Source organism: Grus americana, chromosome 3 (genome assembly GCF_028858705.1).
Source record: "Grus americana isolate bGruAme1 chromosome 3, bGruAme1.mat, whole genome shotgun sequence".
NCBI lineage: Eukaryota > Metazoa > Chordata > Aves > Gruiformes > Gruidae > Grus > Grus americana.
This window is the reverse complement of record NC_072854.1, coordinates 67,140,661-67,155,073: the sequence shown is the minus strand read 5'-3', so window position 1 is coordinate 67,155,073 and position 14,413 is coordinate 67,140,661. Positions and strand designations below refer to the sequence as shown.

General features: G+C 46.8%; 1 protein-coding gene across 4 annotated transcripts in view; it reads left to right on the top strand.

Annotated features, from left to right (window-relative positions):
- TAGAP (T cell activation RhoGTPase activating protein) overlaps window positions 1–12,024 on the top strand; it is a 54,109-nt gene extending 42,085 nt beyond the window's left edge. Inside the window, exons 3-12 of one of the 4 annotated variants that reach the window (XM_054822499.1) lie at window positions 3,515–3,556; window positions 3,996–4,080; window positions 4,190–4,243; window positions 4,829–4,895; window positions 6,346–6,515; window positions 7,287–7,448; window positions 7,903–8,012; window positions 8,721–8,916; window positions 9,509–9,626; window positions 9,832–12,024. In XM_054822499.1, coding sequence (XP_054678474.1) covers window positions 3,515–3,556; window positions 3,996–4,080; window positions 4,190–4,243; window positions 4,829–4,895; window positions 6,346–6,515; window positions 7,287–7,448; window positions 7,903–8,012; window positions 8,721–8,916; window positions 9,509–9,626; window positions 9,832–11,009 — 2,182 coding nt within the window. In that variant the 3' untranslated portion in view covers window positions 11,010–12,024. Of the gene's footprint in view, window positions 1–3,514; window positions 3,557–3,995; window positions 4,081–4,189; window positions 4,244–4,828; window positions 4,896–6,342; window positions 6,516–7,286; window positions 7,449–7,902; window positions 8,013–8,720; window positions 8,926–9,508; window positions 9,627–9,831 lie in introns of those variants that run through there. The other 3 variants (XM_054822498.1, XM_054822500.1, XM_054822501.1) reach the window with 3 other exon arrangements.
- The last annotated feature ends 2,389 nt before the right edge of the window (window positions 12,025–14,413 follow it).

The window sequence follows — 14,413 nt, the reverse complement described above, 5'->3', positions numbered from 1 at the left end:
AAACATTTGCGAAAGTAGTAGAAATAAACAAAAGTGAGCTGTGACTGGGATTTTCCCATTTGTGGTTTGATAGGGAGAGAAAAAAATAGACACTGTCCAGCCACAGCAGATTTGTTCTTGTTTATTCTCAGCTCCTGATTCCTTTCTCCTCCCGACTGATGCTGCCCCTTCATTGCTACGATCTGGAGTCCTTTGCTGAGCCACAGTGCAAGAGGGGAGAGGCGAAAAGAGGAGAAAATGCCTAGTTTGTAGCTCACAGAAAGGGGAAAATCACCATTTGGTCTGTGTTGGCAGCAAGCACTATATAAGCCTTCTCTCCAAAAACTGGCTGGGCAAAGTGCTTTGGAGTGGACCACAAAAGCAGCCATGGCCTGGGAGGGGAAAGGGGCTGCCTGGGCCCAGGGGGAAGCAGAGGCATCAATCTGATGTGCTGGCTTCTATAGGGAAAATGTGTCACACCACGAGGAGCAAACCCAGTCCGAGAGGCCTGGATCCAGCTGGGGTCCGTTCCTCTGCAGGACCTCCCCGCTCCTGCTTTCCCTCCAGTGAATGCAAAGCACTTCAGCAGAACTGAGGGAAGCAACCTGATGTACAGGAGGGGAAGAGCTCGTACACAGGCTCTTGTCCACCCCCTCTCCCTTGCCCTGATCTTTGTGTAAACTTCCCTGTGTCTTTGAAGGAGAATGCATTCACTTAGTCGGGGATGGCCTGGGAGAAACACGTCACCTGCAAACACCTCCAGGTGTGCCCAAGCCATCTGCCATCTATCCTGCTTGCCCTAGGGCAACCACCTAGAGCAAACACATTGCTCTAATGCATCATGGGGTAAGGGGCAGACCATAGCAAAGGCTCTGAGTCTGCAAAGCAGACTTCAGTTGTAAACATTCCATATGAACCCATGACAGGCCTTTTCTGTTAATACTCAGTGTGGAGACCAGCTTTGGGAGCTACGTCTATGTTACCCTTTACACGCTGGTGGAGGAAGCTGTGAAGCTGCTCTGGCTGGTTGGGGTGATGGGAGCTCACGCTGTGCTGGTCCTCCTGTGTTCACCCACCTGGCGCAGCACCTCTTCTGACCTCGGGACCCCGCACGCAGCTCTGCGGTGCTCGACAGGAGCCAACACATACTTGCTTACCGCTTTTCACAAACACAGCCAAGCTTCATTCTTTGCGGCCATACAATTTCTCTGCCAATCCATAGCTTTTTAGGATGCCTGCTATTCAGGTGGGGCATGTTTGTTTGTAATGAAATAAGCTGCTTTGAAGTAATTTTAGAACAAATTAAGTGTTTGTGATACACATCATAAAAGAGCTATAAAAAAAAGAATGATACCAGGAGGGTAAAAATCCCTCAGTTGTTTTCCACATGGGCAGGCAGGCCTATACACGTACCTTCCACATGCAATGGCCATTATATCCCCACAACTGTTAACAGATGGGAACTAATTAGATAGAGATACAGCAGTGTGGGCCAACGGACAGTCGGGTGATGTGCTATCAATACACCACCCATTACTGTATCTTTTCCTCCTGGGAAATTCAAAGTATTATGCCCTGTGTACAGCTGTGCCCTGTTTGTAATCTAAGCTTCTGGCTTGGCTAATCAGCACCCATTAAACTCCCATCTTCTTCTCGAGTCGCACATTTTCCAGATCAAACCCATGCAACAGACTGAGCTCAGAAATACGTCTGTGTACAGTGCTGGAAGTGAGGGCAAGGCAGAACAGAATTCCATAGATCCCCTAAGCCTCTGAGATACTTAACAGACAGATATGTTTAGATACACATTTAAAAGATGTACTGAAAAATAGATGCCCCTTGTCCCAGAAATCCTGCTGGGACTATCAGCAGGGGTGCTACAGCTGCCAGGGAGCCTCGGAAGAAATTCTCAGGAGAACGCAATGCAGGATGACAATATTTCTGCAAGAATGTGCATCGGCCCATGGAATTTAGTAGGGAAATGACAAATGTCACGGGACTGCTAATTAACAAAAAGTCAGTTACAGCAATGAGTGAAAGATCAGCGGTAAATGCACAGGGCTGCAGAGTAATCGGTTGAGATTCCTGTCAGTTTCAGCCCTGAACAAGTCTACAGACTGGTGTCTCTACAGGAGCACGGAAATGGTGGGCTTCGGGAGGACTAGAAAGGTCATCTATAGCATCTCCCCCTGCAAAAGCAGGGCAGCTCTCCTTCTGCCCTTCTAGAGACATCTCTGTCTAACCAAAAGTGAATTTTGAACCTTGGATTTCTGCCAAACAGAAGCGAGCTGAGTCTGCCTGTCTCTTTTGCATGACAACCTGGGGTCAACACCACAGGGGCCAGGTCTGATGTGGTTAAGCAAACAACGGCTTGCAGGGTGAATTCAGCAGCGGATGTAGCCGTAAGGTGCATCTGCAAAAAGCTGTGCTACGACACAGCCTCGGCCCCTGCACACGTGAAACGGAGAATCCACCAGGGGAAGCAGCAGAGACCACAGTTTTACAAGCGTGCTTTCCATCTAAACCCACTGCTGAAATGTTCCCAATCCTTTGATTCTGAGCCTTAGCCCCTCTTTTTCACTAGATCAAAAGACTGGTACCCAGAATACCAGGTTGTAATTTGCCTCTGTCGATGAATCAGTAGAACTAATATCATGCATTTAACATCGAATGTTGATGAATTTTCATGCTGGCCTGGTAGAGTGAGTACTGTTGTCCCTATGTTCCTGATGTGCCCAGGTTAGGGGGAGTTAGCAACAGACCCTGAAGAGGTACAGGTAGAGCAGAGGTAGATTTTTTCTGGATTTTTTGATGTCTTCAGTTGAATTAAACTTTATTACTTATTATTACGTAATTCTTACTAAGACATATTTTAATCAAGACTTTTTATTACATATTGTCACACATTACTAAAATGTTAGATAACACCACTTCTATAGAAGTCCAATGCTTAGATTCTCAACAGCTAGTTGGCACTGGCCAAGTGTGTGTCTACATCTGCTTGCAGACAGTAACTGTTGCCATTAGTTTTTAAGAAACATACAAAAACATTTCTCTGAATCTTGGCTATTCCACTCCCCCATCTTTTAACTATTCTTAGTGTAGCTTGATCTGGTGGTACGTCTTTAAACTGCAAAATCTAAGGTCTCTGAGCAGTGAAAGGACAGACTGCACCCACTGCCCTTTAACGGTAAGGAGAAGCTGCCCACACTGCAGTCCCCTCTGCACATCCCACCTCACGCTGGTGATGCTAGATGGAACCTTTACCTGGCAAGTGTCTCATCTTTTCCATCCATAACAGCTACAGCTCTTCTTTAAGAGAAAAAAAAGTAACTCCTCTAAAAGGAAAGAGGAAGCCAGAACTTTCATAGTGTCGCAGTCCTGCCCCATGATGCTTCTTCCTGTCCGTGAATTTCCACCCTCCCCTTCTGCGTATATAAGGCAGCACACGTGGGGTAGAACTGTTTAGTCGCCTGCCTCCATCCAAAGGATTAGTAGCAGTGGGGAGTGATGCTGTTTCTCCTTTCCTCTGCAGTTCAAGGGAGGTGAAGGAGCTCTGGCTGGACTCAATCCTTGGGTAAGTACTTCCTGGGATCAAATCTGTAGCATCGCGGTTGAAGTTGGTGGAGTGCTGCAGATGCAGCTGTACAAAGATGTACAGAAATATAGACGGAGGAGAGGTGCGCCCAGTGCTAAGTGTAGCTCGTGGGCAGAGCTGACTGAGTTGCTTAGCCTTGTGTTTGCAGATTAACAACAACCTCATGTAGCTGCCACCACTTGTTCATTTTTTGCATGGATTAAAAATGGAAAGCTGCTTTTATTCTGTTTTAATCAAGATGCAGATAGAGCAGCAGGGCTGAGTGCCTCCCCGAGAAGGGCTTTATGATTGACTTGTGTGGGATTTCTTGCTGGTTCAGGATCATACTCAAATGTTAGACTGCCTTGCAGGGCAAAAAGACAAGAAGGGTGCAGTTTTAAAAAGCTCTTTCTTTGTCCATTCCCTGTTCAATAAACAGGCAAACAAAAGGACTGAAGGAAACCAGAGTGTCCAGAGCTCCCCCAATCAAACTCCTAATGAAAGTGTTAAGCAGCTGTAATATCGTGAGTGTCTTTATTGTTTCAGCTCTGTCAACAGAGTGATTTTGAAAAGCTCTGATTTCTAAACCATAGCATTCAGTTACTCACATAGTGTCTTTGTTTTCTTGCCTAGTCGAAGACACTAAATGCTGGGAACATGGAGAGTCTGATTGAGTGCCAGTTGGAGGTAAGCAGCCGCTACATTTCCTCCGATCCTGGTTGGGAACTAATGTGAGATATCTTAGCAAAGTGTGTAAGAGCTGCCCGCTGCCTACCATTCATCACCCTCGAGTGGGCAGAGCCCTTTGAAGTCAACTCTGTGCAGCACCATGCAGAAGGAGCTGGGCATCGCTGTGAGCAGCCAGTGCATTCCTTGGGCTCCCGGGGAGCTTTTCTCAGTAATCTGGCAGGCTCTGAAGCCACCAAGGCTCCCCGGAGAAGTTTGGGAGGAAACGTCCAGTGCCAGGGGAGGACACAGAAGGGCAGGTTGTGTCCTGCTGTGGCTCCTCTGGATCAAAAGAGCAGCTTGAAAGAGCACTGGGTTGTGACCTGCCAGGCAGGTCTGAGGTGGCTGGGTGCAGGGTTGACCACAAACCCCTCTACTGGGCAGCGAGGCAGTGTCACGCCTGGACCGAGGCATCTCTTTGGCAGGTGTTAGGTTCGCTCTGGTTATTCCCCGGAGCCTCCCAACATATTTCTGAGGAGCTGCAGCAACTCATTGGTGGCCCTCGCTGCTGGTGGCAGCTCTGTAATTCCAACATTCTTCTTGCAGGCTAATGCCAAGAATTGCTCCCCGCTGGTTCAAGCAGATACTGAAGACAGACTTTGCCACTCAACTGGTGAGTTTTAAAAACAAACTGAGGAACTGCCTTCTTATATAATGCTTGCAAGCTGGCGTTTCTGCAAAACCACCCGAAACTGCTCGCTTCTCCTCCCTGAGAGCAATCCACAGCTCTCAGCCCCAACCAGGAGATGGCTTAACCCCTGGAGTGCCGCTCACTCGCAAACGACCTCTTTCCCTTGCACTCAGTGGCAGAGGTGACAGCGCTGAGTGCCAGAGGTCTTGGCTTGTTCCCTGGTCCTCAGAGCCATGTTTCATTGTGTTCCCTGGCAGCGATGGGAAGTAAATGTGCTCCTTTCTCACTTGAGCATCACCACTGAGGTGTGGCACTGCCAGCGAGTACCGCTACCAGCGGTTGCACGCCAGAGCAAATAAACACTCTTGGCAGCAGCAACTTCACTTGTTTTCTCTCATCATGCAAAACCTCAGCACCTGTAAACAACCCAAGACCATTAGCAGAGCAGGGTCAGATTTGGAGCAGAGCATCATATCAGACCATTTTTCAGGAGTATGAGAAGCAAACATTTTACCTGATATTATAATGTTAGGTGACTTTCTCATAGCTTGTAGCCCCTCCCTACCAAGGACTTGTGCTAAGCCACAAATACAGATCCTGAGAACTTCTCATCTGTGTAGGAGAAAATTTTGGAGTAGAAGGCAAGTCCTTTATAGGAAATTTGTAGAAGGCAAGTCCTTTAGAAAGCTTTCTAGCAAAAAGATCCTTTTCTCACTGTTTCTGAAAGGGAAAAAGCGCCACACCATCTCAATACAACCATCATGTCCAAATTCCTAGCATGCCCTCCTCTTTAAGATGCAGATGCAAAACCCATGCTAAGAGATTTCTGACCCTGAAGCCATTGAGGCCCTACTGTAGCGCTCCCATCCTCTGGAGCAAGCATCACCTTCCACTGGCTGGCTGGCAGGGCGCAAGCTGTAGCGCTAGCAGGACCACTATCATTAGAGCTGGCTCCGAAGATGGCAGAGCTGGAACCGTGTGTTTTCATTTCAGCCTGTGAAAGAGGCTGAAAAGCAGGAGTCCCTAGTTCCATGCTTGCCCTAAGTCAGACCACATAGTGAAAATTGTTGTCGTTGCCAGCTGCCCAAGTGACATATCTGCCTTATCGCAGAAACCGCTGCAGTATCAAAAATCTCTGTAAATGCTGTTATTTATGTGCCTTGTATGTTCACACTCTCTAAGAAGAAACAGTGACTAGAATCTAAAGATAAAACCCCCAAAACAGGAAAGGTGGTGTCCTTAGAGGGATAGTCACAGTTTTTCAGTTTAGCCGGTTATTTCCTTAGCAACCACTTAGTTGTCTTTCAGTTTCTCCTTGTTTAGAGTTGTTTCAACATACATCTCTGCAGTGTACACAGATGAATGGCTGCATAGTGCTCTCTGTTACTTCTTTTTTAAAATTGATTTTTTGCTTTCGTTTTGCTTGCAGCAGATGGAACAAAGAAAAGAAAGAAGGTGATATCACAGTCATTTACTCTGAGACGAAGCTCTACCAATGGGAATTCCCCAGGGCAGCTAGACTCGGGTGCCAAAATCGCTCTGTTTGGCCAGCCTCTGGCAATCATCTGCGGGGAAGATGACACACTGCCCCAACCAGTCAAGGTAAGCAAGTCTGACAATACAGTTATCATACCTCTGGCTCCAAGTGTGAGGCAGGATCCCCCGTACTTGTGCTGCAGCACACAGGAGATAAGTGATTTTGGTGTTTCCCCTCCACACACACTTTTGATAAGTTCAGGGTCCATCCTAGGTGTAGAAACGGTCAGCCCACTCAACTTTCACTGGAAGTAAGTTTGAGTGGAGACAACCCAGGACCAGGAATAGGAGAAGAAGATCTGCTCTTTAGTATAAATATCTGTGATTCTACAGAAGTCATTTAAATGAACCTTTCAACAGCGTAAACTTCCAAGGGTTTCTGTATTTCCTTGAAAAAAGTGTTCAGCTATGGACTGCCACTGACAAATACCTAAATACTATCTTCTGGATAAAAACAGCCTCGTGATGGTTCTCCCACTGAGTTGGCTTTTCCAATAGACAGGCTTTTGTCTCCTCTAAGCAATATTTGCCTGGCTTGGGAGGGAGGGGATTTGAACCAAGACTTAAGCCAACCCTTGTTTCCTCCTGGAAGGAAGCAGGGATGACTCCACTGAACTTAATGGAATCACCAGTCCAAAAGGAGGGTGGGTTGCAGGAAAATCAGATTATTGCCCATGTAATCTACTTGGAGCAAGAACTAGATATTGACCTAATTAGAGCACAGTGTACCTCCAGACAATTTTTATTCTGTTTCTAAAGAAATGTTCACTTGCTAAAGCACTTTCCTTACACCAACTAACTGTTCTCCCATTTCTGTCTGTTTTTTTTTCCCTGCAGGATCTCCTAGCTATATTGTATATGAAAGGACCTTCCACTGAAGGGATATTCAGAAAAGCTGCAAATGAGAAAGCACGAAAAGAGTTGAAGGAGGACCTAAACAAAGGCGGGAATGTTGATTTGAAAAGCAAATCTGTGCACCTGCTGGCAGTGGTCTTGAAGGTGAGCTCCTCTGACCTGCAGCGGTGGGAGGACATTGCCAATCTGCACGGGCCCACTTCAGTGCCCAGAGCGTACCTAGGTGGGACTCCAAGCTAAAGTCAGAGCCAAGCCAGACTAAATGTTTCAGGCTTAGGAAAGTTTGGCATTTTCCTTTTCCACTTGTTGTGCCACTGATTTCCTACATGCCCACAGGAAACTCACTTTGTCCTGCTCCTCAGCATCCTCCCCAGGGAGGAATACTGAGATTTATGGGTGAAGGAGAAGCAGCTAAGAGTTGGGTCCCATTATTACCCCAATGCAAGTGTACTTGGCACTTGTACCCCACTGCTATGCCTGTGCTGATGGCCAGGTAACTCAAGCCAGCTTGCCTCTTAGTAAGCCCATGCCACAGTGATGGTCCCTCAGTGCCCAGGGATAGTGTCCAAAGCCTCATCTAAATCTCTTGGCCTTGCAGGACTTCCTCCGAAATATTCCCTCCAAACTCCTGTCGGCCGACCTCTTTGAGAAGTGGATGCAAGCTCTGGAGAAGCCAAGCAAGCAGGAAAAAATTGAAGAATTGAAAGAGTAAGTTTTGCAATCAGGAAGCTTTGCAATCAGGAAGCTTTGCAATCAGCCCCAATGTGATGGAGTGGCGGGTAGGGGCCAGTGACGTCTCCCAAAATGGAAAGTCTCACTTAGAAGCCTGTCATTTATATCAGCTTCCTATTGCTCTGTGGGGTTTGGTCAGAGGGCCCTAGAGCAGCACTTCCTGCAGGTATCTGAGATTGCCCTCCAAAACGACTCGCATAGGAAGAGGAGAGAGGCTGCAGTGTCTCGGCTAACGTAGTCACTGTGCTGTGGGACAGGCAATGACAGGGAGCCTTCACGTCTGCTGGCGCTGAAGTCGGGCACCTGGAGACCACGGCCGTGTTCTGCTCTTTAGAAAGAGCAGCCGTGGAGGCTGGCTGGGAGTGCTGTGAAAGCTGCACAGCACAAACACGGGCTTTCGCGTGCCTTCGGGAAGCCTCCAGTGACATCTCCTGATGCCATCTCATCTACTCAAGGACACGGACTGCTGTAATGCTTGCCTTTCAGTCCACACCTTGTAATTCAAGATCAGCTGCTGCTGGGGATTTCTGAATGATACTTCTGCTAAGCAGTGAAAAACAGCACACACATGCCTCTTTCTGGAGGAAGCGTCATCTGTCTGAGTTTAAATGAGACTTGCTCAAATAAAGAAGTAGCAGCTGCTGCACCATGAATTAACGTCACATTTTGTTTGTGTTCATGCAGGGTGGCGGACAACCTGCCTAGACCTAACCTCGTCTTGCTCAAGCACTTGCTGTCTCTGCTCCACCACATCAGCCAAAATGCCGAGACCAACAGGATGGACTCCAGCAACCTGGCCATCTGTGTTGGCCCAAACATGCTGAGCCCAGAGGCGGACAACACGCTCCCACTGGAAGTGCAGAAGGAGATGAATGACAAGGTGTGTTGAACCCGCCAAGCAGCCACCCCCTTCGGGGCAGCTCAGAGCCACCCGTGGGGATCCCACTGCCATTGCAACAGATGAACAAAACAGTGCCCGTGGATATTGGGGTGCCCCTCAGCTCAGGTGCCTGCAATCTGATGGGCAAGGCTGCCCCTCGTCTTGCCTCCTCTGAGCAAAAGCAGCAGTTGCCCTGCAGTCCCTTATGTCACAGCTCCTGACTACTTTGCACGCAGAGAGCAAGGGGCACCCGGTGGCATCGCCACCTGTGGGCCCTCTGGACAGTGAGGCTGAAGCTGTGGCTGATGGCATTTGGTTTGTATCGGGGCAGACCAATTAGTCTGCAGCATCAGGCCTCATCCTCCAGAGTGGACTCACTCTCTGACTTTAAGCTAGGATTTTTTGCCAGGAAAGGTTGGACCACATGATCCCTGAGGTCCCTTCCAGCCTGGTATTCTATGATTGTATGACTTTGGCAGAAGCCACCCTGCTCTGTGCTGCCTTTCATACAAAGATAGCAGGCAGGAACAGGAAAGACACTTTAATATGTTTTCAGCCCTTTTGACTGTTATAAACTGTTTTCTGTGTGCAGGTGACAGTGTTGGTGGAGTTCCTCATAAACAACTGCTCAGAAATATTTGGGGAGAACATTGCCTTGTCTGTTTGTGCCTCAGCTGAGGAATCACCGGAGCACATAGACAGCTCCACAGGTATGAGAACGAACTGGGGGTGTCACAGACTGGGGCTGCTGGGCCAAATTCCTTAATCTGATACGGGAATACATCTGTGGAAACACAGAGACTTGAAGAGGGTTCAAGACACTATTGCAGTGCTCTACTACAGGAACTCTTTCCATATAGTTCCCTTTCATCCTCAGATGGTCAGTGAAAACTAACAAGTGCTTTCTCCCCACAGAACACCTATGTGCTGCTCATCAGAATGACTCTGCCTATGACAGCCCAGATCCTGAAGCTGAAGGCAGCCCCTGTACCTCTCAGATGGAGCAGCCCAAAGGGAGGAGCACTAGTGTGAGCAGAAGATATCCAACACACATCTCTGACCCTTCACTGACTAATTTTGGAAATGACATCCACACAATGGACAGGAGGTACTCAGAGCCAGACCTGTCCTTCCAGAACCGCCTTGAAGTCGGGATAAGTAAACAGAAGCTAAACAAAAGTGAGGACAATTTTCCAGTTCAGCAGAAACAGCTAGGTTTGGAGGCACTGGAGAAACAGCTTGCAACCTTACCTTCACAATTATCATCTGACTCTCTACCCAAAACATCTTCCAGTTGCTCCCTGGAGAGCTCTGATGGCTCAGTCTTCACCAGCTCCCCAGTAGTTTCACCCACTAGTCCCAAAAAAACGTTTTTAAATAGGCCCCAGTCCTTTTCCACCAAGGCTACTGAAGACTGCATTATGCCTAGCAGAGACATCAAAAAGCATTCCATGTCATTCTCTTTTGCAAACCGTAGGAAAACACTAATAAAAACCCAGAGTTGGGGGCCTGGAAAAAACATGGGTTTTCAGAGAGACAGTTTCATAAAGAAAGAAGATCAGTTCTCTGGCAGAGTTGTCCAGGAGAACAGCCATGATGATGACAAGCCATTGCCTGTGGCAAACCAGCAAAGGTCCCGTTTCAGGTCAGCTGACGAAGTGTTCAGAGAGGTAGACCAGAGGAATCCTGGAAGACCACCGTCTTACGAAGAGGCTACTAAAAACTGCCTGGTCACTGAAGTTCCCTCCCACAATCTCACGGTTCAAACTATGAGATTAAAGGTGTCAAACCAGGACGCTTTGCTGCCTCATCCATGCAGCAGCTCCACACAGGACACAGCATATACGGCTCTAAGGGATCTACCCAGTGGCAGAGTTTCTGCAGCAAAGGATTCTGATGTGGAAACTGAAACCCTCAGCATCACTGTGGGAATAAACTCCCGTGTGAGTTTACCCGTGACCCCGGGAGTCTACCGATTGAGAGCCATGTCTGAATCCTGTCAAAAGAACAAACTTGAGTATGTGGCTCGGAGGTGCAGCCAGCCAGTTTTTGAGGTAGACCAGATCCAGTATGCCAAGGAATCCTATGTTTAAAAAGCCTATCCTTCCTTTTCGCACTGTACAAGTAAATAATGTAAAAATAGACAATCTTGCTCATCCTTTGTAAGATTTTACTTTCAAGACTAAGCTACTTCTGCCTGAACTTGTTTTTCCTTGAGGCTCTCCTGAAGCGTCTGTCACCTTGACATGTCATATTCTTTCACCAGAAGAGGTGGTGGTGGGGAAGACTTGTATGCTATTATGTAAATATGTAAGTGAATATGCTGTACATAGCTTGTTCTGTGGGAAAACTAGTTAGTAGTTGATAAACAGTATTGTATTTGTATCCCTGAAAGGACAATTAAAAGGCTGGCAGGTCCAAAACCTCTCCCACCTTCCTTTTATTTTCTGTATGGTCACAGACTCCATGCCATTTGTTGTGTGTGTGTACCAGGCTGATGCAATGCTTTGCTGATTTTCTGCATTAAGAAGTGGGCTGGCAGTTACCCCAACTGAGGAGGAGCTGTTCTGTCATCAAGGCCACTTCAGCGCTCTTCCATAATCCCCTTGTACCTGCTGCCATTCCCTCTTCCTGCTTGCTGGTGACAAGAATGATCTGGCCACCAACCAGCATTAGTGTTGTATACCGAGCCTGGGTTTAGAGCCACCGAAGCCTTACAAGATCATTATGGGAATGTATCCAGTAAACCTCATGAGGCCTAAATAAACTGGACAGGCTAAGCAGAAAGAAAGAGTATCTTCAGGTTTGCTTTTACGAGGGGAAAAACCCCAAACAACAAAAACTCCTGTAAGGAAACATTCTGGATTCCAGCTTTAAATAGTTAAACCTCCAGCCCATTAGGAAAAAAAAGACAAAAAAATACCAGGTCGTGTCCTTATAACCTTGTAAAAATGACTGGAAGTGCAATGTGTTTTTACATGTAGGAACTTGTTTTGGTTAGCACTTACCTCCCCTTTTATGGCTCAGTATAGCCTTGAACCAGGAGCAGGGAGACTTTTGGTTTTCTCCTGTATAATTTCACTACAATAAAACATTTTTCTGCATGAATGCTAAACTGTCCATTGTCTGTCTTTAAAACATCCAAGCCCTATATATACTGTACCTACTTTTATACTGTTCTACAGCTACAGCAGGTCTGCTTGAATGACGTGGGATATCTAAGTAGAGGGAAGGAAAGTAACTGACCAGCACTATCACTACTATTCTTGTTGTAAGAGGCTGCAGGCTAGATTTTGGGGACAAATCCCTCTCTGTCAGGAAAACAAGTTATACTGCTGTGTAATAGCAGTTATCAGTGAGGTGGAGAGGGAGCTGCAAAGAGGTGATGCTGCTCTGAAAATGAAGCAGAGTAGAAAACAGCATACCAGAATCTCATGTATGATGTTTTCCAGGTGTAGGTGTTCACAGGACACAGAGAAAGGGGAAGGAGAGTACCTGACCTGACAGGAGAAGTGATGTGAGAAGGACCGTACTGGTAGGCTGCAACTAGAGAAAATGCCACCTCGCTCAGCCCCCTAAGCAGTGGCACTCTGCTTCCAAGCAAGCTGAATGAGAGGGCACTGCTGCAAGCTTCAAAAGGCGTTTTCCTAGAATGTGTAACCTCTGAGTCACGGAATCACAGAACAGGTGAGGCTTGAGATCCTCCTGTACAAATCCCCTCCTCAAGCAGGGTCAGCTAGAGCAGGTTGCCCAGGACCATGTCCAGACAGCTTTCAAATATTTCCACAAATGGAGATTCTGCAACCTCTCTGGTCAACCTGTTCCTGTGTTTGACCACCCTCACAGTGAAAAAGTGTCTCCCTGCATTCAGATGGAATTCCACATGTTTAAATTTGTACCCTTTGCCTCTTGTCCTGTGTCGAGTGGGAATGACAGCTTTCTTTTGTAAAAAACACAAGCATCTTGCCCTCATGGCAGAACAAGTGTGAAGAGAGAAATCCACGTGCAGTGGAAAGGCTCAGAAGCCACAGAACAGAAAACACGAACTTCAAAATGTACTCAAACAATAACATGGCTACTTCTTTGGTAAGAGACTTATTCTTTTTGACTGTGACAAGACTAAGGGTCCCAAGAAGAGGAATACCTCGTTTCCTGTTCTGTGACCACACCAGAAAACCCACAGAGAATAAGCACGGTCACTTCACCAGAGATGAGGAGAGTTTCTCTATAGGTCCAAGGTCTCCTTAGGCAGACATGACAATCACACTCAGAAAGCTTACATAGGTTCTCAATATTCAAATAAATGAGCCTAAATGTTCCAGCTTCTGGATAAGAAAGCCCATTTGGAACTTCTTGTAAGGCACTTCAATAGACAAAGGAAGAGAGAGGAGCTCTACACATTGTTAACAAAGAAGGGGTAAAGTTAAGAAGTTGTATATGAGTGGCCCAGTCCCACTCACCTTGCTCCTGCATTTCTTCAAGTCCAGGAAATGACCTGATTAAACAAAATATGAATGTAAACGGACCCCAGAAGAGATTTACTCCCTCATTGACAGGTAACTTTTGTCTTCCTCCATCTCTTAAGACTTGCCTGTTCAGTCAGCATTATTTTCATGTCACATCCCTTCACATAAGGTATTTCTTTTCCATATAAGCACTTAAGAGGCCTCAAAAGACTAGAATGACACAGAAAGCAGAAAGCTTTGATTTAGCACTTACTCATCTGCCTTCAGCTCAGAAAACAGCTTTATCATGCTACCAGCCCACCATACTACATTCAAGTATCCAGCCCAACTATCTTGACCTCCAAGAGTAAGGCTCTGTAACTGCTATATCCAAGAAGGGAATTATCCAAGTGCCTTTGTCAAAGTTGTCTTTTACTCCTTAGCCAGAAAGATCAAATACCCATTTATAGCTGGGTCAGCTCGAGCTGGATTTTGGCACAAGAGCTGAATGATGACAGCAAGCCTCCTATTCTCCACAGGTTACTCCATCATCAGTATTGCATCGCTTGCTTCACACATCCAATTTTCTGATTAAATTTCATGAAAGTGTTCTAAACATACACAGCATATAAGACTGAGAGAGGGGAAAAAAGCAATATTAAAGCAGAAGAACCAAGCCATTGCCTTGCAAGGCAATGCTGGAATTACAGCTTTTGGTGCAGCCTGAATTCAGTTCCTCGTGTTTGCATCCTGCTGTTGTTTTCAATCACATGATGCACTCTGTTCTTCCCCACAGGATGCACCTGCTCTGGGGAGGAACCAAGGTTGTGCAGCAAAGGAGAAAGTTTTAATTCTGGCATTCCCCAGCACAGCTTGCCTAGCAGGGCACCCGGGCTTTGGACATATAGCTATGCCTGAATTTCTAGGATTTGAAAGAGCCAACGGAAGAACAAAGGAGCTCCTCACGGAGCAACATGCTCCTCTCCTTCCTTCCTCACATCGTGCACTGGGTACTTGCAAACTCCTATTCTCTGCCACTTGAATTAGGACAG